Source organism: Lolium rigidum, chromosome 1 (assembly GCF_022539505.1).
Source record: "Lolium rigidum isolate FL_2022 chromosome 1, APGP_CSIRO_Lrig_0.1, whole genome shotgun sequence".
NCBI classification, from domain to species: Eukaryota; Viridiplantae; Streptophyta; class Magnoliopsida; order Poales; family Poaceae; genus Lolium; species Lolium rigidum.
Window position 1 is genome coordinate 323,478,969 of NC_061508.1, and position 23,253 is coordinate 323,502,221.

Here is a 23,253-nt window from a genome sequence, read left to right on the forward strand (position 1 = left end):
GCCGCCGATTCTGATCGAGTCGCCATTGCAAACTACATCACGATCGAGTTCACACACGGATAGGGGCGGCAGGGGTTGGATGAATCTGCTCTGCCGCTGCTGCAATCAGCTCGTACCATTAACTAGTGCAACAAATCTAGCTAGCGCAGGATTTACTTAGCTATCCGTTAGGTTAGGTAAGACGTGTCGTGTGTGCTCATCTACACCTCTCTCTCTCTCCTTTGGGTTTTGGCCTATCAGGCCAAGGGTGTATGGTCCACAGAAAACATATACACACGGGGCACACGTCAGGGAGGGAGATTAGCAAGTGGCGACTCGGTTTATCCAATGATTGGTTCCTGTCAAGTGTTAAGTAACCGCCGCCAGGTCCATGAGCTGCGGTGGTGGACCGAGCTCACCCTCACCAGGCACCACCGGGAAGGAAGGAACCCACCAGAGAATCACAGGTGGACGCCACCACGGATGGGCCACGGCAGCGAGGGAGGACACGTGGTGGGCACAGCACACCGCAGCGCACAGCGAGCAAGGAGGCAGAGCCCTGACACAGTCGCTGCTGCCTCCCCAAAGCCAAAGCCGAAGCCGTTTTCGATTCCATTCAGACCCCCAACAGCCCACTCTCCTCTCGCTCTTGCTGTGGGTCAAACCTCTCGCCACGCACCCGTGGGGCCCACGCCGTCAGCATGGGATCCCCTGCGGCCCAGAACTCAGCAACAAGCACAGACCAAAACATTTAGTCCACATCACTCCCACTTACTTCCTACTACTTCAGTTCAGCTCAGACCCATCTCCCAACGGGACGACGCATTTCAGCGTTAAAAAATGTCCGCACACATCCGTTTCCATCAGTCCAAATAGTCAAATCGATCGCTCGTCTGTTTGTATCGGGGGTGGCTCCAGCGGTACGACGCGTTTTTTGCTCGAATTTCCATATTTCCATAATGAAACATAATTTACATAGTTGAACACATGAAAATAAACCCTAAATGTCTGCGTCTACTGCTTCTCCTCGTCGTCCGTCATGTTGTCCGGGTACTCAAACTTGCGGCCCCCCGCCATGGCCTGCTGCAATTCCTGGAAGACGACCGCGGCGTAGTCGTCGCTGTCGTCCTTGACCTCCTCGTTGTGGTACGCCAGCGCCTCGATGTAGCCGTCGTCGTCATCGTGCTACCCACGCATCGATGCCTGCTGTCTTCGAGGACGAGGCGGCGGTGGACGGTCGACGGTAAAGTCCCTGTCGCCCATGAAGCCCGCCCTCCTCCTCCGATCCCTCTCGGACACGAGATACATGCGCCAGCTGTCGGAGTCGATGGCGTACGCCGGATCGGCGCGGAGGTCCGGCGGCAGGTACTGCCTCCTTCGCCGGATCTCGGCGCTCCTATTTGGCTCGCGCGCAGGCACGGGAGGGATGGGCACCCGGCGGTAGCTGAGCCGACAGCCGCCAGGCATGTGCACGTCCCTCCAGGCGTCGCACGGCATCCAGTGTGCGTGCATTAGCCTCCCCACGCTGACGGGCAGCGCCACCCTGTTCAACCGCTCCTCCTTCTTCGTGTCGCTGCCGGACGCCTCGAAGTCGTTCTTCTTCTTCCCCATGGTGCTGCGGCGGTGGTGGTGGGAGTGGAGGTGTGGGCGATGGATGAACCATACCGATGGACTTTTAAGGCCGGCCGCCCGCCCGCGGGAAATGATGTCATTAAAGGTGGCGCAGAAGCCACACGCCGCCCGCCAGTGCACGCGGAAGCGCTGACCGCGGAAGCGATACCCTCAATACAGGCTCGCTGCCAGGCGGGCCCGGTGAACATACGAGCGGTCAATTGGTGCGTCCGCGCAGCGTCCACCGAGACGCAAACCTGGCGTAAATATGCGCCGGATTTGCGTCGCCGCGGACGGCCCGGTTACATACGTTGCCCCGCTGGAGGTGGTACCAGACGCATTTCGGCCCGGGCTTTCTACTAGACTAGTACTCCCTTGAAACAGTCACTCAGCGTCCATTTACGTCCCCGTTGGAGATCAGAGGGAGCACAGCCTCAGCTCACCCGCATAAGATCCAACTTGGCAACAGCTCTACCGCCGCTGCTATCAGCAATTTTTTTTACTAACCGGTGTGGTCACTGATAAAATGGAGTACTAGTCTAGTAGACTAGGACTGACAATGAGGAGCAACTTTATATTACTCCAACTAGCATAATTTTATAAGGTCAAGTTTAGGGAGAGAGTGTCATCAAGCTGCTTGCTGAGCAGAGCCCCTTTTCAAGGGGATCAAAGTCTGTGCCCCTGCAATGCAATGACCGTCCCAGAAAGACGGTTTTGGACCTTTCCCGGCGACTCCTACCTCCCACTAACACCATCCAAGAATCACGCTGGTAAAAACATTTGTTAGCACCTTGGCCACCCTGCATACGTGGCATGTTAACCTAAGTGCCACGGCCGGATTGACATCTCTGCAAACTCATCGTCACCAACTTTATCCCACAGCACCGGTTTTATATTTCACTTCAAGTTCAGGGAGGATGCTCACGAAGTGCGCTGAGCCCCTTTCCAAGGGAGTGAAAGTCTGCGTCCTGCGATAACCATCCCAGAAAGATAGTTTTGGATCTTTCCCGGTGACTCCTACCTCCACTAAGCTCATCCAAGAATCACATCGGTAACGATCACATTTGCTACCTTGAACCCTGCACGCACGCATGGCATGTTACTAAAGTAAGTGACGGTGCTAGATTGACGTCTCCAGGATACAATCTTTTTCAGAAGTTTCGTCAGCCATGGCTTGTGCACCAACCTTTTCAGGGCCATTTCTCCAGCGGCACGGCGCAAACATATCGAGATGGTTTGTTTTGCTCCGTGAAGATAGAAAGACACTAAAATTCTTCTGGTGGGCCGATGTAAACGGATCGAGGCATGCTCACCGATCCAATCGTAGCCCATATTTATTCTCGGAATGCGTCAGCACGGATGCGTCGCAAGCCCCGCGCGTGTCCCCCGACTTCCGCATGGCAACAGGGCAACACGTATGCGCACCATATGGACGAGGCTGGCCATCTCCGCCTCTACAGGAGTCCGAGCTCGCGCACAGACGTCCTGCCACGCCGTCGGGGACTCCACAACGTTGAGCCCCTTGTGCGCAAACTCCTTCTGCACCAGCCCCACCCGCAGCGTCACCATGGGACTAGTGGGCCGCATCTGCACTGGTCCCTTCGGCGCCACCAACAGACCCGTATTGGCCTTACTCGTGGCAAGAGCCAGAGCTCGTCGACCTGACCAAGGAGGTGACGCATCCGCTGCAAACCCTAGATAGAGCTATCTAGTTCTTTTTTTATTTAGTATCCTTTCTTTTTCATTTGCACTGTGTAACTTAACCTTGTAATATTTTTTTTTTTAATCAAAAAAGAGTTTTGCCGTTAGGTCTGACCCGTAACCAAGAGGACAAGCGGAAGGCATAGCCGAATTTGTATCCGTGAACCAATGTAAATAAACCAAAACGAAAATGTTTTGTATCAAAAAATGGGCCAGGCCGTTGATGAGCTGGGAACCATGGAGAAGCAAATCTTGGGATCGTTTCATCATGATTCATGAGGTCTCTGCATGCTCACATGAGTCTTGCCTTGCATTCTTTCAGGAACAAAACACACACACACACACACACAGCACCTGGTGCATGTTTTTCTCCGACGCCATAATTAGCCGGCCTTTACGTCCAACAGAGACATCATATCCCTCAATCTCCTGTCACCCTTTCTGCCTATTCCCCACAGCCGCGCGCGTAATCGCTTCTCATTACACACGAGAAGAGCAATTGGGGACTATGCACACCCTGATTCCCTGAACCCTATCACTGTTATCCTTTTTCATCACAACCCAGGTAGTACCACTAGCTCACAGGTCACAACACTACAAGACCTGAATTGTGTGATTGACAGTGATCAAGGGCCTAGAGGATTAAACAAAGATTAAGGCAGATGGATGAGAAGTGTGGAAAGGCATGATTCCTTTCCAATCCAATCACATCCCTAGGCTGTAACTGCATGCATGCACTCCCTAATGGAACCACAAAACCTACCTTAACACCACTGTTCACCATTCATTACAGGGAATAATTGTCCCCCCTTCCTCCCATATATTAATCCCCCTGATACCTGATTCTCCCTCACCATTGACAGCACCACCTTCTTCCCCTCCCATCTCTCTCTATCTCAGAGACGGACCAGACTCGCAAGCCATTATTAAGCAAGAAGGGGAAGAAAGCTTGCAGGAGGAGGAAGGAATGGAGCTGGATGAGCAGGCATTCTTGGAGGAGCTCTTCTCCGTGAGGAGGGACCAGGCCGGTGCGTGGGGGGAGTGCAATGCCATGGGGGACTTCTTCTCCCCGGCCTGCGGTGGGCCCGGCGGCGGGGGAGCCGCCGCCATGGCTGACTGCTTCCAGGAGCGGCACCAGGCCACCGTCAGCGTCCTGCCGACCTTCACTGCCTCCTACGACCACGCTCCGCACCACCAGCAGCAGCAGCAAGCGCCGGGGCCGGGCTTCGACTGCCTCAGCGAGGTCTACGGCGGCGGCGTCGTCGTCCCCTTCAATGCCGTCGGGTACGGCGGCGGCGAGATGGGGTTCCTCGACGCGCTGGAGTCCAAGGCGGCGGACGGCGGGCTCGGCGCCTGCAAGGTGGAGCCCGGGCTGCTGGCGGCGGCGGGGGCGGACGGGTTCGGGATGCCGGCGGCGGCGGCCCCCGCGTCGAGGAAGAAGCGGGTGGAGGGCATGCCGTCCAAGAACCTCATGGCCGAGCGCCGCCGCCGCAAGCGCCTCAACGACCGCCTCTCCATGCTCCGCTCCGTCGTGCCCAAGATCAGCAAGGTACTACAAAAAAGCGCATTCCTTTTTCTTTATTCAGCAACCCAATCAATCTTGCACCAATGGGGGCAAGAACCAGAGCATCGGCGGCGAGAAATCTGACCCTGTTCTTGGAGCAGATGGACAGGACGTCGATCCTGGGGGACACCATCGACTACATGAAGGAGCTGCTGGAGCGGATCCGGCGGCTGCAGGAGGAGCTGGAGGAGCAGCAGCCGGAGCTGGGGGAGGCGCCGGCGCCGGCGCTGCTGAGCGTGTTCCGGGAGCTCAACCCGAGCGAGATGCTGGCGAGGAACACGCCCAAGTTCGAGGTGGAGCGCAAGGAAGGAGACACCCGGGTGGAGATCTACTGCGCCGCCAAGCCGGGGCTGCTGCTGTCGACGGTGAACACCCTCGACGTGCTGGGGCTCGACATCCAGCAGTGCGTCGTCAGCTGCTTCAGCGACTTCGCCATGCACGCTTCCTGCTCCGAGGTACTTCAGCGACTCCACAATTCCGCTCATGAATTCAGCAGCCGCCATGGCCTGGCCTTGCTCAGTTCACCAGAATTTGTTTGGGCTGATTTGATTGAATCTTGCCGCAGATGCAGCGGGAGATGCTCAGCGCCGACGCCATCAAGCAGCAGCTCTTCAAGAACGCCGGCTACGGAGGCGGCTGCTTGTAGACCAAGATGCAGTTTAAGCAGCAGCAGCAGGAACAATGATGATAATAAAGTAGCAGTAGCAGTAGGGTTAGCACTAGCAGCAGCAGCAGTAGCGAGAAAGGATCGACCTTTTTAGCAAATCATAACAATGTCGCCGTGATCAAGACTCTCTTCCTCTCCTGTTAACAAAGATCGGCGCCTTTCTGATGAATGATTGATTATCTATCATCGCCTTTGCTGCACTTTTCTCTGCCTTTTCCTTTACGAGGAGCCATGTTGCTCTCACTTGCTCGGCCATGTCTCGTGCATCTCAGTTTCAAGTCAATGCTCATGTTGTGCTGGACACCAACTGATGCTGGATCATGTAAAAATACACTACCAGTTCTCACAGCAAACATCCCTTTCTTTGCACATTGCTCAAATCTTCACCGGTGACGATGATCAAGACATGTACGTATGGTTAGCACCAACTCATACTCAATCAACCTGTAAAAAAATAAGCACATCTTCACTGGTGACGATGATCAAGACATGTATGTATAGTCAGCACCAACTGATACTCAATCATAAACACACCTTTTTTTCACTGATGAAGACATGGATGACAGGTAGATTGGGACAACAGACGTATTTGATAGAGAAGGCAAGTTATTGTCAATTATGTGTGAGATGAGCAAAAAAGATTCACCACCTAAGCGGATCACTGCCTCTTTGTCGTATCTTCTGGCCTTCTTCCCACAACGAGGGCTGGGACCGCCGATTAGTTAAGCATAACTCTCGAGCTGGAGCTACCCACCATTGACCCCTAATCTATCTAGTAGACCGGCCGAGCAGACAAAGATCGTGTCGGTTTGCAGCCTGCCAACCTGCCGCCTGCCCAGTTTTATTCATCCTTCATCCACCCCCAAGATTTCTAATGTGCCCTTACAAAAAAAAAATGGTTCTGAATTTTGTTATGCGCCAAGGGTCAGCTATCATGGTTTTGTAATGCCCTAGAAGAGGAAACACTTTTTGCAGAGCACCACCAACTGCCACTTCTTTTGTACACACAGGTTTTGTTTGGTTCGTGCAGGAAGTCGGTCAAAATATAAGTTTCATTTGGCTCTTCTTCAGCTACTAATGCCACTCTCAATCTCTAGTGCCCTTAACAATGATCTGAATTCTGTAATGCCCTAGAGGTGGTCAGCTATCATGGATAGTTTTCTAAATGCCCTAGAGGAGGCACTTTTTGCAGAGTGCCATCAACTGCCACCTTTTTTTAACAGAAAAGCTCTCTTTGGCTCTTCTCTTCAGACTCATGCAGAAAGTCGGCCAATCTTAACTCCAGAGTTTGTACTCTTGTTCCGTCCAGCGTCCCAGTTCTTCTTCACAAGAGCAAGAACATCAAACCTTTCATCAGAACATAAGTAAAATGATGACAATGCCAGATTCCCAATATTAAAATATACTAGTACGTATTTCAGAAATAAGAAGAGAATGCAACTGTATGCAACGGCATGGATGGGGCTTTGCCCATGATATTCCGCAGCCAGAGATGCGGCTGGCAGTTTGACGCCATGACGACCGCTTTGGATCTCTTCAGTTGGTGGCATGGCTGCATTGGTAGTGCCCATCAACAGGCCATGACCCCAGCAGAGAAATACATGCACGTGTTACCTGTCAAATGTCACCAAACCCGAAATAATCGCTCCAAATACCATGACAATGGTGAAACTTTTTTGCAATATTAAGACCCCAAAATGTCTCGCAAGGAGGAGTATGTCCAGTAGCTAACAGCCTAACACTAACAGTGGCAGGTAGTAACAGGAGCAAAGGCAGCTAAAGGGCCAGTGACAAAATGCTGCTAGCTGCCTTTTAAACCTATCTACCTCCATTTCATCCAAGGTCAGGGAGAATACATACATTAGCAGCGTGTGCAGGGGTGAGGGGGGGGGGGGACCTGTTAGAGTGTTAGAACCAGGGCATCCACCAGATGTACATCTTGCCAAGGTTTTTGTGGGAGACCGCCTCGGCGATCAGGCGGCGCGCCTGGCCTTCCACGGAGAGCGGCAGCGAGGGGGCGGCATTGACGCCCACCACGACTCCCTGGAGCCTAGCCGTGATGTTCGCGATGGCCCTCTGCAATCATTCGAAGCGAGAGGCAGGGTCAGGAGAGCGACATGGTTTGTTTACCAGTGCACAAGTATGTACATATAGCAGTGGCATCGGTGCGAATGTGCGATGTCGGCAATACCTGTGCCTGTGGGTTGCGGACCTCGCCTCCGCTGGATTTGCTGGTTTTGGTCCACTCTACCAGCGGGTCATGGATGAAGGTCTCGAGGACGGTCATGAGCGCCTCCTTGTGACCCCTGAGAACCGACAGAGTGATTTCGCAGACCTTCAGAAAGACGCCTTCGTATCCGGTGATGCCCAAGCCGTCGATCATGTTCTGGAATTGCAAAGTTAGCATGCCCATGTTAATAATACTTGTAACAAAAATCAGATTCAGTGTGTTGGATAAGCTGCTGCTAGAAAGAAACTGCAAGACAAGGTTTTATTGCTTACCTGCGTAAGCCTAAATGGCACCACCTCTGGCTTCTCAAGCTGCAAACCCTTATCAAACAGGCAGCTGAAATCGACATGCACACAGTCCCCGGTTGTCGCATCAATAAGGATGTTTTCGCCGTGCCTGTCACCAAGCCCAACAATGTGCCCAACCATCGACCAGACTGCAGCAGTATGTGCATATGCTAATCTGGCACGAAACCATGCAGCTGGTTCAGAGAATGTCATCAAGAACCACTTGTGGAAAACTGGGGGGAACAGTGGAAGAATTTTTGTTTTCAGCATCACGTCTTCAGCCATTTTGCTAGCATGGCATTCATCATATAGCCTCTTGATTTGCGAGGTTGTTTTCATCCTATCGTACTTCCCGCAAGTTATGTATATGTCCTGAAGAATATGCCGAAGACCACGCGTGTTGGGCACCCATTCTACTAGTCCACAATCTTCTGTAAGTGGAACCACTGCAAAGGTTCTGATATAAAGCTTTCTCCTGCGGCTCTCAGGAACTTTGGAGAGGAGACGGTTGATCACGGCATTGAACTCCATCATACGTGAATCCTTCCTAAGATCATCCTTCGGTTTGCATAAAAAGGGGCGAGCGACTCCATCACTTCCAAGGAACACGACCTGGCATCCAATATGATCATGCTTGTCAGTTACCATTAAAACCTACTACCTCCGTTTCAAGGAATAAGGCATCCTCGTTTTACGAGCTTTTTGTTTGACCAAAAATTACTTCAAATAGATCAAAATTGTTTGTATGAAATTAGTACCATTAAAAAGTTCTTTTCAATACGAATCCAACGGTACTAATTACATATAATATGATCAAGATTTTGTTGCTCAATTTTTATGGTCAAAGTTCGTCTTGGAATACGCGTGCGCCTTATTCCTTGAAACGGAGGTAGTAGTGAAGTATGACTAGCTAGTTTTGACCCTTCAAAATGAAAACAAATCATAAACGGGCAAAACTGTGATTAAATGAGTGCAAAGAAACAATCTGGACCCTGGATAGCTCCCATTCTCCCACACAATATCCAAACAACGACTTGCACCCACAATCCCATGATGTCCATCATTCATAAGAGTTCGTTTGACATCTAGGTATTCAATTCATTTTGTATAAATGAAATGAACTTAGGAATTCATTTCATTTACATTGAGATTCCAATACTACATACTTGTTTGGCTGCCACATAGATTTCTAAATGAACTGAATTCCATATGAAACTGATGAAAATTAAAAACATGATCTTTTCCTTCAAAAATATACATGGTCTCAATTCTTGAAATGATGCCAGGGAGAAAATCCAAGTTAATCTAGAGAAATAAAGTCAAGTTGGATATTTTCCAAAAAAGAAAAAGAATAAACACACACAAACTTACAAGATCAAGCACATGTGATTCACAAGATCAACTAATAATCACATAGACTACTAATTAAGTGACTACTGCTCTGCAAATGCAAATTGTGTCTGAATCATGCAACACCTTCAGTGGGCTACGACATCAAACAGCAGCTAAGGTGAGCTACAAAATCAACCTCAGAATCCCACCGATGGCAGCAAGCATACAGAAAGAAAATCTTGGTACTGGAGAAGTAAACATCTAAGCTGATCAGTAGTGGTGATCTATCTGTCTTCCTCTTGAACATCTTCTATCCTGTTCAGTATTTTTTTTTTTTGAGGAATTGTTCAGTATCTTGTTACGATTGGGAAAAATTGATTGGGGGTTCAGTCAGTAGGAGGGAGTGGCCAGGGCTCGCTAACCAACGCACAACGCCGTCGTCGTCGTCCCTTCCGGCAGGCCAGTGGTGGAGACGCACGGCAGGGACGACACATCCTGCGCAGTGTGCCGGTGCTGCAGATCAGGGCCGGAATGAGGAGCCTAGACGTCGCCGTCCCTGGGGCTGCAGGTGGCCGAGGGCGGTGGCGGTGGCTGGACCGGTGAGTCCGGGGCAGGGAGGAGCAGGAGCTTCCTCGTCCATGGCAACTCTCGAGGTCACCGGCGACGATGGCGGCGCAGCTCCGGCCACTGGAACAACCCCTGTGGCTTGCAGATCCGTTCGCTGCCCTTCCTAGACGTCCTCTTCCCGCAAGCTGGGGAGGATCCATGGCGAGTGTCAACGGCAGGGCAGCAAGATCCAGGGCGGCGATGTGGGGTTTCTTTTTTGTTCGGTTGTTCAGGAGGAGATTTCCACACAAAAGACAGGTTGAGAACGGGAATCGACCTAACGCATGGCGTCATTTCAGAGGAATTGTCAAATGAAATGACGCTACAATTTCTCGGCAGCCAAACAGGTTATCATTGGAATTGCCAAATGAATTCCACAATTTTGTAAGGAATGCCTAGATACCAAACGAGCTCTAAAGGAATCTAGGACTACTTTCCTACACAAACTTCACTATGTATAGACAGCTGCTGCTCCTCAAACATGTGTAATTATCAAGGCAGTATTAAATATATATGGATGTGCATACCTTCTTTGGTTTCTGAAGAGAAGAAAGGATCTCTGCCTCATCCGCTATTCCAGCTATAGTAGGATGCTCAGATACCGAAAACGGGTGAAAAGTAGATTGACCTGACATATTTGAATCGTACGATGGCAGAGTCACAGTTAGAGACTGCTGGACAGGTAAGATAATTCCCAGTGGCATCATTCTTTTCAAGGAACTGAACTCAGTTGAGATATTTATTGCCTTAGCCTTGGCCTGCCCTGGATGAAAGCACAGCTTAATCAGATGTTCTATTAGAGAAGGAAACTGATTAAACAGTGCAACATTGCCCCCCTTCCGACAGCCCTTCTTTGCTGAGTTTAATATATGAGTAGCTGCTTCTCGTCTTGCAGAAACTGTTGACTTTGACACCGCAGCCATCATCCAAAGTGCTTGCTGAGGGTATGCCTGTAACACACACGTGATAATGTATCTGACAGTTTTGACAACATCACCATTCTGATGACAAATGCGGGATATCAATTGGGAGAGCACAGTCAGCCACTGATAAGTTGGTAGATCCTTCGAGGACCCACGAATGATGCTTAACATCTGCAATTAGATGGGATGATCAGATCTTTTACAAAAATTCAAAATAATGAGGAAAAATTACATGTGAAACAAAATTTACCCTATTATGAACGGTTACCATTCCTCCATTGGAGGAATTGTCATCTCTGATGTATATGTTTCCAAATTCGAAATAAAGAGTAAGCAACCGTGGTAGTGCTTGAAAAAGATTCTTGTGTCCTTTGTGAAGTCCTTTTGCATAACATAGTGAGACTGTTGGAAGCAATTCCCACCAAGGCTTCTCTTGAGCTTGGGTACTTAAAGGGCCAGCAGAGCTAGGAGTGACAGATCCAACTCCACCTGTGAATTTCTTATCTTCCTGGCGTTTCCTAGCATCAACAAGTAAATCATCCAAAAACTTTGCCATGCAAAAGAAACCTTTTCCCATTTTGGCCGCAATTCTGCTACTCTATTGTAGAGACATCTGATTTCCTCGCTCTGTTTTTGCCCTGTATTGTGGATCCATCTAGTATAAAGAAGAAGGGTTTTAGACACATCTGGGTTCTCTTTTGATGCTTGTGTTGCAGAGAAAGGTGCATTTGGCAATGCGAGAGAAAGGCTGCAAAGGGAGGAAAGGACAACATTTCCCAAAACCTCCGCAGGCATGTTCAGAAGTGTTTGCTGAAGTTCAGCTATAGCACTATCAGATTTCCGTATATTCCAGAGGTGCTTTGCCTTCTCCATGTGAACGTTAGGAGCACCCGATGCGTCTGCTTCCAGTATTGCACGGTGGGCTGTTTCATAGTGACCAGCCGAACGGCAGAGCTTAGCGTACTGAAGCCAGCAGTTCCCAACTTGAGAATTCATATGACTCAGATTATAAACCATCCGCCGGAAAGCAAGCAAAGGCTCCCTTGCCCACAGAGATGATTGTGTACATCTAAGACGGTTATCCCAGTCTGTTGTTAATTTCAGAAATTTTGGATCATCTGCACTGAACGATTTATCGAGAAATGACTCGTCTCCCAGCAGCGAGTTGAAGTCTTCCAACTCGCACAGCATGTGGAGCTTTACAATGTAGGGATATGCACGCATGTATGAGTCCATGCCTGCTGCAGCCAATGGAACAAGCAATGCTTGCTTGGACTGGGCAATCTTTTCAGCAACCATAAACTGGTCTTTGTTCATCATTGCCTTGAATATCTTAGCAAGACCTATGTCAAACGAAGCACTGTTCTCAGAACTGCTGCACACAAGACCTTTGTCTGCCTCAGGTAGGTACTCATCCATGAGATCCCATCTCCCTAATCTCCAAGCTGCTTGCACTCCTTGCATGCACCAAGTTTTCTTATACTGAGGTATTCTGCACACCAAACCATCTACATGTGCAATCATGGCTTGAAGGTGGCACATGTTGAGCGAACAGTTGAGAACATCACAATGTCTCTGGACAGAATCAGGTTCCATTTGCAAAGCATGTTCACATAGTGTTAGCACTTCAGCCCAGTTTCCAGTTTTCTCATTGATGATTAGTTGATCTTGTAGGCTTGATGATTTCCTCAGATTAGCTAAACCTAATAGACCATCGGGCTCATCCAATCCTCCATATATTTCCATGAGAAAAGAGATGTCATCATCTGAAAAAGTGCCACTATACTCTGCAGCTGGATTAGAGGAACCAGACATCTCTCGGACATGAGATTCAAAATATGCTAGAGCACGAGCATGAGCTTGACATCTAAAAGATGTCTTAGCTAGAGTAACTTTAGGTATAGCAGCCAGCAGCTCCGCAACATTGCTACACTGCACCAGCAATTGATCTTGGCCATCATTTTTCAGTTTACCTGCATGCTTCCCAGCCATGGCATGACTAGACTGGGATAGAGCGATTTCCTGTTTGAGGTCATCAACCCATTGCCCAAGATTATCAAGTAAAGTGAAGATCGCCTGAACACAAACCTCACTCTGTCCCCCAGTAATACCATGAACAGTAGCCCCACTACTTTCTGAAGCAGCTGCATTGAGAACAGACAAAATTTCATCGGTGATACTTTGCCGAGCCTCTGGGGTTCCATAGCAAACAGCATTTAAAACCAAGTACGGTAGAAGATAGAGTGCAGTTGGCATGTCATGCCGAACAATTCCCCGACATGCACTGAAAATACCATAACGCGATCCAGTTGCGTGTGATGTCAACTTTCTAATCCAATAATATATCCATCTTCTAAAAGACATTGTTGGACGGTATATTGGGCCGAGTAGAGCAGCATCACTCACATTAGGAAGATGAAATCTTGATGTCAAGCACGGTGCAATTATTTCCTTAACATAACTAGAAAAACGTCCCCACAACTTCTGGCCCCTTTTGCTCATTTCACAACTACTTGAATCCTTCCCATTATCTTCATTGGGTAAAGATTGACAGCCAGCCAATTTCAGTAGCTCTTGAATAGCCAAGGCAGCAGAATCTTGTACTGTAGTGTCAGAAGCAGCTCTGAATGCCCTTGCAAGATGCTTGTGGATCAACTCAAATATAAGATCATCATCTGAACATTCAATCTTAAAGCGCTCACACGAAATCACCTTGAACTTAGCAGGATCAACTGCACCCAGTGCACCAAGACAATCAGCACAAACTAATTTCAATCTCTGGCCAACAATTGTCCTTGATTCCTCAGCACATCCTTTAAGTAAAGCCGTAATCAAAGCGCTAATTACATCCAAATCAGAAATATCTTCACCAATTATAAGGGCGGTAATATCCTCCCGTTTGGCCTTGAATAATTTACTCAACTCACATGCTACCATGTACCTTACATTCAAGCTCTCATGATTAAGACCATCAACAGCATCCTTTAGATGATCTTGCAAAGTCATTGATCCTCTGGCTTCCTGTATTACTTTGTTTACCTCCGACAAAGATGGTAAGCTAGGCAACAACGGCAATTCACGTATGTGCTGTTTAAGCAACTTGTTGTTTTTCACAATAAGTTCTTCCAGAATTTCAACAGTTTTGCTCAGGTGCACAGAAGCACGTTCTTTGCACCTTTCCAGAGATGGAATGAAAGCAGCTACAACTTGGGACATAACATACTTGATACTCGTCGGTGATACCTCAGCCAATTGCTTTATAAAAAAATGTAGCACATCAAGACCATCCATTTGAAGAGCTTCCTTATCAGTGGCAAAAATCAACAGAACCATAATCTTTGGTGCATGTGTACTCAAATAAGGGCCCATCATCTCAACTAACTTCCGTATACGCTGGAGAGCTTGTTTTTGAATTTTTGTGTCATCAGAATGAAGCATCTTCTTGTCAATGCTATTGAGAAGTCTGACAAAATCATTCTTCAAGAACTCAGGAAGGGTGTCATTGCCTGTCAAAATTCTTGCAATATTCTGTATTGTTGGGGAGATTTTTGTTGTCCTGAAAATCAAAACTACATTACAACTCGTTCAACATTATGCCTAATTGTGAGAGAAGTATGTGGACAGCTGTGTCTATGATGAAAAGAGAAGTTACCTTCTATCTGTCTCAGTGTGATCAGATTCTCCAGGAAAACATATGATCTCATCAAGCAGTGTTGGCAAAGCAGCTGCAAATATCTCTTTGCTATCAGTTCCAGTTTCAGTGTGATAAAACTGTAGAACAGATGGCAAATGCTTCCCATCTTCATAAAATAGAGCGAAGGAGAGCACTTTAGGTAATGAATTAACAATCAATGGTACTAGTTCAGTGTTTAGATGGTTTGCCAGTTCATGCAGAGTAATAACTGCTTGGTCGCTCTTTGGGTGAGACACAATAAGCTTTGGTATGACTGATGGAACCATTCTCCTAATCAGCTCTTCAGTCTTAATCCCAAAAACAGCCTCAGCAAATTCACTGATCACTGCAGGATGACTCACAAGTCTAGATGACAGATAATCATATAAATTATCTCTAACACGGAAGTTCTTCGAGAGGAAAAGTTCTATTCCTCCTTTGAAACAGTAAGTACAGCATCTGCGAAGTAATCTCGATGCGGTCTTCCTTACAATGGGATCGGGGTTATCGAGCTGAGCAATAAGCAATACAAATGAGCAGAAAAACACTTCTCCTTGAGTATCACTAGCTTGCATAACTGTAGCAGTTGATTCCAAAAGAGTCAGTAGAACGTGAGAATCTCCAGCTTGTGCGAAAGCATGCTTTATTTTGTCCATGAAGTTGACTTCTTTGGTCCCCCCCTTCATTTTCACTTCATCTGAGAACAGAATGTCCATAACTCTATTTTCCAAGAAGCAGCATACTACAAGAGAAAATGCATCTCTGACATCTTTCATTCCATTAAGCAGTAGAAAATCAATACATTTTAGCCACTTAATTTTCATCTCAAGGAGAACCTCTCTGCTAGAATGTCGCAATACTCGTGGCAAAACTTCAACCATAGAAATGATACATTCTTTGGAAGTCTGTGCATAGAGGAACTTGAAGAAAAGTATGTGGGCCTTCAACATGTTACTTTTCAAGCCAACATTTTCAGCTTGCATTACTGCCATGTCCACAACAGAAATTTGCTCTTTAGTATTGACAGTATTGATATCACACTGAGGGCAACAGAAACCTTTTAAGAGAAGATCTAACGTTGAGACTGGTTGCTTTGCCTTCTTGTCCACGAACAGCTTGCAACTGCTCCCTGCTTTGTCAGTAACATTAGTGGTTCCATTTAAACAAGAGAGGAGGCCAAGTGAAAAGGCAATACATTTCCACACTTGCTCAGATCCTAAATCACCAAACAACCTGAAGAAACACAAGCCAACTCGAGGCTATCAGATCTTGCAGAACTAGGAAAACAAATTAAGTGCAGTTTTGTTAGAAGCAACTGCAGATAAATTAACATTCCTCGACCAAGGGAATGCCTTCAATAATATTTGGTAACCATAAGTCCATAACCCAACCAGAACATGTTTTGTTTCTAAAATGCATAGTCTGAAATCAGGGAAAAGGAAGCATATTTACTTACTCAAGTTTCTTGAACATCACTCCCAGCATCCTAGGACCAGTGTACATTACAATAATGGGTAGTGACATAAGAGCCTCATTTTGAACCTCCGCAGATTCACTATGGGTAGCCAGTTCAAGGACTTCAAGGTAACATTCAGTATTCAGTTTATCGCCAATCTTGGCAATAACTTGTACCATAAGGCATTTTAACTTCCAGTCCAAACATGCTTGAGTGGAAGCATGACCGTCAGACCACATCCGTTTCAGCAAATTAACAAGATCAACATAGTCTTCACCACTGTCACCAATCAACCGAGCTTCATCTTCAAATAGTCCAGTGTCTCCAGGATGAGAGGCTACATAGACATTCAGACATGAAGTGAACAATAAAATTGAAAGAAAGAGAGCTACATGAATACATCATCATGTATCCATGAATGTTAGGTCTGGCCAAAGATCAAAGCTACGAGGCTTATAAGCTTATCCTAGGACAATGGCATCAGTAGATCCCTTATTCATATTTATAACCTTCTGATTCTGATAGGTTCAAGTGCTGCTCTATGTTCTCGATGATTTGATTCAGGGAAGGATGGATTGTTGGGGATGTAAGCATGCAGGGTCTATAAGCTGGGCTTGCAGAAACAGCCCATCAAAATTATTTAGTGAGCTACCTTATATAGTGTCCAAGTCATTCCAAGAAGTTGTATTGAATAAGCCTATGCTACACAAGCAAACCTCAAAAGGGATATTAAGAAGTAATGCATTTGTTATAACTAAAGCAACCTAAGATCTCATATATACTTCACATGAGTTGCAACATGGCATGTCAAAAATGCAGAAGGAGGAAAACCTTACATCGGAGAAGCATTACAGTCTGAAGAGCTTTGAAATATAGTAATACGTCAAAGGAAAACAAACATTTCTCGGTTGGCTGCATCATTCAATGATGGTTAGCAAGTCAAGTTAACAAACGATGACAAGCTAAAATCAATTACGTGCAGCTTCATGATTTCTGCCTACCTGCTTGCAGATCCAAGGGATCCAGGATAGAACTTGCTTAGAAATTCTAATAAACAGACTTGTCTTTGGATTTACGCAGAGCGAAAGACAGAGAAGACTAAGCACTTGTATGGCAATCTCAGGCTCCAATGGATAAGCATTATGATTGTCAGGTGATAAGAACTTGATGCATGAGCTTAGTGACAGTTGAAGATCATAGGCATAATCTTTTGCTAGTTTATGTCTTATGCCAGCAGAAGATAATAATTTAGTCATAGATGAATCAGCAGACGATTGTGATTCTGAAACCTTTCGACGTTTGTAACAAATATTTTCCTGGTTCTGAGCTATTCTTTTCTGGCCCGCTTTTGGCAGGCCAGATATTTCAGATTTCTCCTGAAAGCTGCCTCGATCACCTCTGTCATCCACAGATATAGAACTCTGACCGAATTTGTCAACAACCAGCCAAATGCATTCAGTCAGTTTGCTATAAGGCTTGGGCAAGTACAGCAACTTCAGAAGGATCTCTGGGTTCCATACTTGTGGCGGGCAGAATTCTACTATTCTCTTGTATGCATTACACATCGCAGCCTGCAAAAGGTAGCTAGCATTAGTACATGGAAGAACCCACAAAAACCAGGGAGATATAGTTGTTAACCTGAAGCTCTGAGCTTCTGCTGGTCTGTACTGCTCTTGCAAAAACATTGACAATATCAGCAGCCGTGGATTCAACAATATAACCAGGACACGAAGAATGCAGAGCATGAAGACAGGCACCCATTGAAAAGTCATAATCTGCATCACTGCAGAAACGAAATAAACTGTAATGCTACTTGACAATGTTTGTGCACATTCCAATAATATCCAGAACAAAATAAAATCTACATCAAAGTGAGGCTTTTAACATTAGGCACAGGGAACCAGTACAATGCTTGTTGCATTGTATGCTCTTATCTTAAGGTCCTCAATTGTGACTCTTTTCAAGAATACCCCCGTTATGACTAACAAAAGTTTTGGAAAGCCTATAGTTGATCAATTCGACGACTACCATTATCAGTTTTATCATGTACAATGTAGTTTGACACAAAAAAAAAAAGGCTATTGTGTATGAAGCATATCCAGAGAAGGCAAACAGATCAGTATTTTTGTAACAAAGTGAAGGGAAAAGGGTACATATCGGATGTCCCCGAAGGGACAAAAGGGTACATAATTATTGACCAAAAAAGTGCAAATATAATCCAGCATTACAGATTTGCGTTCTATGTTTCTTCCAGGTGACAAATTCATTGTCTACATTACTACTGAACTATTTAGAGACTGATTCATGAAATCAAATATTCACCTGTGACAGAATAAAAATGGATTATAATTAGGTAAACATAGAAGAAGTACAAATAGAATAAAAATGGATTATAATAAGCTAATACAACCTAGGATGCCTGCATACTGGTTCTTCTTATCTCATTGGAAGAAATATAAAGAAAATACAGTTCGAACTAAGGTATTATAAGCATTTCAAAAGATAAATATCAGCTGGTAAATATGCTAAACCAAAAAAAAAATGCCCAAGACCGGCAGAACAAAGTGATCTAGTAAAGCATCTAACTATTACTATCTCATAAATTCCTTTCACACAGTAAAACCAATGTCAGGAATTATCTTCAGCACCATGTAACTTTTAACTGCTCCAAATAACATCACTGAATGGAGTACAATAATCAAGACAAGAGCATACCGGACACTAGAAAGCTCATTAATATCTTGGCTTAGAATCCAAGTGATTGAGCGAATGATAGTTTCCATAGGAAGAATCTCAACAGTTGTCACCGTTGCAACGATCCGCACAAAATCAAAACAAACCTGTCAAGCCAAACTGATTAATCAGTGTGTCAAAGTTACATAAGTCTTAACTGAAAATATACGAAGGCTCAAGGCTAACTACCAACCTTGTGCAGGGATTCATCCCCATAGCAGAGAATAGACCAAGCAGCGGAAACAAATGGCATGGTAACAAGCCCTTCAACATGCAGGGTACCATCTGTAAGGCATTTGTTGATGAGTCTCATCAGCGAAGTGGCAAATGGACACCACCTCATGCCACCTGACAGGTCAACCAGCACGCCAGGCCCACTTTTAGGCTGGAACCTGTCTGGGAGCTCACTAAAAATCGCAGGGGAGTCCAAAATATCTGAGAAGGATCCACAGAGGCACTTAACAAGACATCCACTCTCTGTGTTATTTGATGCTACGTATTCTAGATCTGTTACAATTGACAAGAAATTCAATTTCAATCCTCTCTGCATAACCTAACAAGCTGAAACCGTACAATTTATTACATTGACAGTTGTAACTAACTAAGGGGACAGAAACACAGGCCTTCAACTGCAATCATCAAATCCAAGAAGAACTGCCTGTATGCTTCTCTGTCACCCGTGCGGAGAAGTGAGAGAAGAGACCAAACCGTGTCGAATATAATCGACCTGCAACAGTGAAGAAACCATGCATATGTAAACGACTTAACGACATGTAGCATGTGACACAAGTGAAATGTATGCTACATGGAATTCGGATAGCAATTTATTCCTTGCAAAACTAACACTATTACGATAAAATAACCGAACTAAACGTGCATGTCTCACTATCGCTTTGAAGATATCCGGCATTACTAGATTTAAACTTCTATCCTTTGAGCAATCATCCAGCATTTTCCCCAGGGAACAAACAAATCACACCCAAATGGTGCTACATCTATCACACACACAACAAATTCACCCATATGTCTCACACCCATATAACCAAGTGACACATCTCTATAGTGAGAGAGAAGAGACTAAACCGTGTCGAATATGATTGGCCTGCAACAGTGGAAGAGACCATCCGGATGTAAACAGCATGTAGCATGTTACACAAGTGAAATGTATGCTACATGGGATTTGGATAGCAGTGTATTCCTTGCAAAACTAACACTATTACGATAAAATAACCGAACTAAACGAGCAATCATCCAGCATTTTCCCAGCGAACAAACAAATCACACCCAAATGGTGCTACATCTATCACACACAACAAATTCACCCCATGTCTCACACCCATATAACCAAGTGACACATCTCTATAGTGAGAGAGAAGAGACCAAACCATGTCGAATATGATTGGCCTGCAACAGTGGAAGAGACCATCCAGATGCAAACAACATGTAGCATGTGACACTTGTATGCTCGTGATTTAAGCGAATGCTCAGAAAAACTAGCACCACTAGGACAAATAAACTAAGCCAACTAAATATGCAGGTCCCATTATCCCTTGAAGACACCCAACATTACTAGATTGACACATCTACCGGTTTTTCAGGCAGCCAGCATTTTCCCCTGCGAAGAAACAACCCAAGCCCAACGGGTTTCACTTGAACACGGCATCAACTAAATTCACCCCCATGCCTCACACAGATGAAGCCAAGCAACGAATCTCTAGCATGTGGCTACCACAAACCTCGCAATCAAATCCTAAAATCCTTGTAAGTTTCAGTGTCGGGGGCTATTGGGCTAGGGTTTATAGGGGAAAGGGGGGGAGGAAGTGGTTACTGGTAGTCGGGGTCCGCGAAGAAGGGGAGGATGCGGCCGATGACGCGGACGACCTCGGCGGGGCGGCCGTTGAAGAAGACCCCGGGGAACCTGCGCGCCGTGTACGTGAGCAGCTTCAGCACCGCGGTGGTCTCCCTCTCGTTCGCTGCATCGGCCGACCACGGAGAATGTCAGTCGGCCCGTCATCGGAGCGACGGGAATGGGACGGGGAGGGAGACGGACCGGTGGGGGAGGGGAGGACGTGGTCGCGGAGGAGGCTGGGGAGCACCTCCCGGAGCTTGGCCTCGAAGTGCGCGGAGGCCGGGCCGGCGGCGGCGGAGGAGGAGGAGCCCGCGATGAGCTCCCGGAGCTCCTTGATGTGGCTCGAGAAGTTCGACATGGCGGGCGGAGGCCGCCGGGGCGGCGGGAGAGGAGAGGGTTCGTCGGCGGCGGCGGCGGCGGCGGCGGCGCTCCGCCCTTTTCCCTCCCTAATTTCGAAACGGATTCCGAGAACGGCAGCAGAGCGCAGCCGTCTTTGTTTTCTTCTTTGTGGGCTTTCTCAGCTCCTAATATTGGGTTAAAACAAGTGGGCCCAATACAAAGACTAGCAATGGATCATGATCAATCGTAAGTTCAAATTACGAACCGTTTTCACTTTTAAGACTCTCGCGTGGAGATCTTCAAAACTAGATCCCACGTTGATAGGCTTCGAGATATATTTTTTCCGTACTTCCAATATTAGTATGGCTGTACTCCTGTTGTGTATTTAACAATACTAGTTGAATGCCCGCGTGCGTTGCTACCGCTCCGTAACCTTTTAATTGTCGCACGAGTAATTGGATATCACTGCTTGACACTAACCATTTAGGTTGATCGAATAACCTTTATTTCCTAAAAGCTTTGAGCATTGCTTGCGACTAACCATTTAGGTTGATCTTTCCACTTAAATGTAACATATGGCGTAAATACGTGTGGACTATGGGGTTCCATGAAACCTGAAATATTGTAGCGTCCGAAAATCCGTACTTTTAGATCTCAAAACATTTCAAATATTTTTTTTTACATGTATATGTGCCTGCCATTTTCCCCTCAAATTCGAAAGTATGTAGCTTAGATAAAAATCACAAGTTTCAGATGAATAGTCTAAAGGGAACTCTCCCCTCCCGATTTTTTTTTTGAAACTTAGTAATCGGTAACTATGTAACTTAGTATCGGACTAAGTTCAATCGAGTTCCGCTAAACCCAGGTTCCAAATAATCGCTTTAAACATATGGCATAACAATAGGTTGAATAAATAAAATATAATACACTGCAATAATTGACCGTACCAACAAAGGTCATAATACACCTCAACTTCAATAGTTAGGATGTTAAGATCCCATCTATCATTTCATATAAAATTCAAAAAAAGATATAAAGAAAACACATTTTATTTTTAATCCATTCATTTACTTCTTTAAAATTGGTGCACAAATAACAGGCCCAACAATTTAGAAATTGCTGCCGTAAGTAAGCATCTTCCGTCAACATAAAAGGCACAAGCGTGATAGCTAGAATGGGTATAAGTTATCCCATCCAAAGCTTAGTTATCCTCTTACTGTAAGACAATATCTGGAAAACACATTTTTGCAGATTAACACGGGCTATAAATATGTGATGTGAGTAGGCAAATTTATGTGTTTCAACTTATTTTCTGTCCAATCGTCTTCTCTCTCCCTAAAAAGAATAGAAGAAAACAAAAACATTAATTATTGTGAATGGTTTGCAATAAAAAAAAATCCTGATTGTGGAGGCATGAACATGGTCGGCTGATGTAGCTCTGGCGTCCATCCATCTCCATGTAGTAAACCACCCGAGATACCACACAACTACTCTCTTTTCCTCCGTGTGATTTGTGAAGCAAGCTTGCATTCCTGGTAGTGCAAGCAAACCAAGCACATAGTAGTATTTTTCTTTTCCTCCTCATCTCTCTTTGTTATGACAACAGGCCCTTCTTCACCTCAGGCACAATTCTTCCTCCCTTACTCTCATCCGTAATTGCCTCCCTCCCTCTCAATCATATATTTCCTTGTATTTTTCATTGCAATGGTAGCAGCAGCAAAGAGAAAAGATACACATATTTTAAGTTGGCATTCCATTTGGTTTGCATCAAAATGACTTGAAAAACATTTTCCAGTTATTTGTGAGAATAGAAATATGTTCTTAAACATTACACTACAATCAATCAAAATCCAACTAAAATAAACCCATAGAAGAATGCACTGCATTTTCAACTGGATGTAGTGAATTGAACGCAAATATTGATATGCTATGAAACACCACGGATCTAGTAAATAGTAGATACTGCAACTATGCAAGTGTATCTCCAATGTCCACATAAGTGGATCAATAATCAAGCAATAGGAAAGGGATTGGGGCCATCGCGAGAAAAGAAAAAAGGGATATGTGCTTACTACTTCAACCTTTGGTTGTTGATCTTCTGAATCTATCCTTGTGATTCAATCGAGAAAGGATGATGGGATACTATGGATCATGATCTGCATGTAGCACTTTAATTCAAAATATTAAAAGCCGTATTTGAAGTTCCAAAAAACTGAATGTGTTTGCATAGATAAATAAATATGTTAATACAAAATCTTGATTACACGTAGAAATCACAAAGATGTGACTAAACATAGTCATGG

General features: G+C 45.7%; 2 protein-coding genes across 2 annotated transcripts; one reads left to right on the forward strand and one right to left on the reverse strand.

The window, feature by feature from the left end:
- Positions 1-4,196: 4,196 nt before the first annotated feature.
- LOC124684292 (transcription factor BHLH3-like) lies at positions 4,197-5,691 on the forward strand. The gene is made up of 3 exons (XM_047218636.1): positions 4,197-4,840; positions 4,957-5,310; positions 5,421-5,691. Exons 1-3 carry the CDS (start codon positions 4,259-4,261, stop codon positions 5,499-5,501), a joined length of 1,017 nt encoding a protein of 338 aa, XP_047074592.1. The 5' UTR covers positions 4,197-4,258; the 3' UTR covers positions 5,502-5,691.
- Positions 5,692-7,427: 1,736 nt separating this feature from the next.
- LOC124662481 (serine/threonine-protein kinase ATR-like) lies at positions 7,428-20,969 on the reverse strand. The gene is given in 18 exon segments (XM_047200317.1): positions 7,428-7,598; positions 7,714-7,908; positions 8,025-8,651; positions 10,505-11,071; positions 11,151-11,473; positions 11,476-14,456; positions 14,553-15,806; positions 16,030-16,366; positions 16,866-16,941; positions 17,031-17,600; positions 17,668-17,812; positions 18,266-18,310; positions 18,653-18,735; positions 18,738-18,869; positions 18,956-19,269; positions 19,386-19,489; positions 20,591-20,735; positions 20,813-20,969. Coding segments are annotated over 18 exon segments (8,223 nt in total). The 3' UTR covers positions 7,428-7,430.
- Between the last annotated feature and the right edge of the window lie 2,284 nt (positions 20,970-23,253).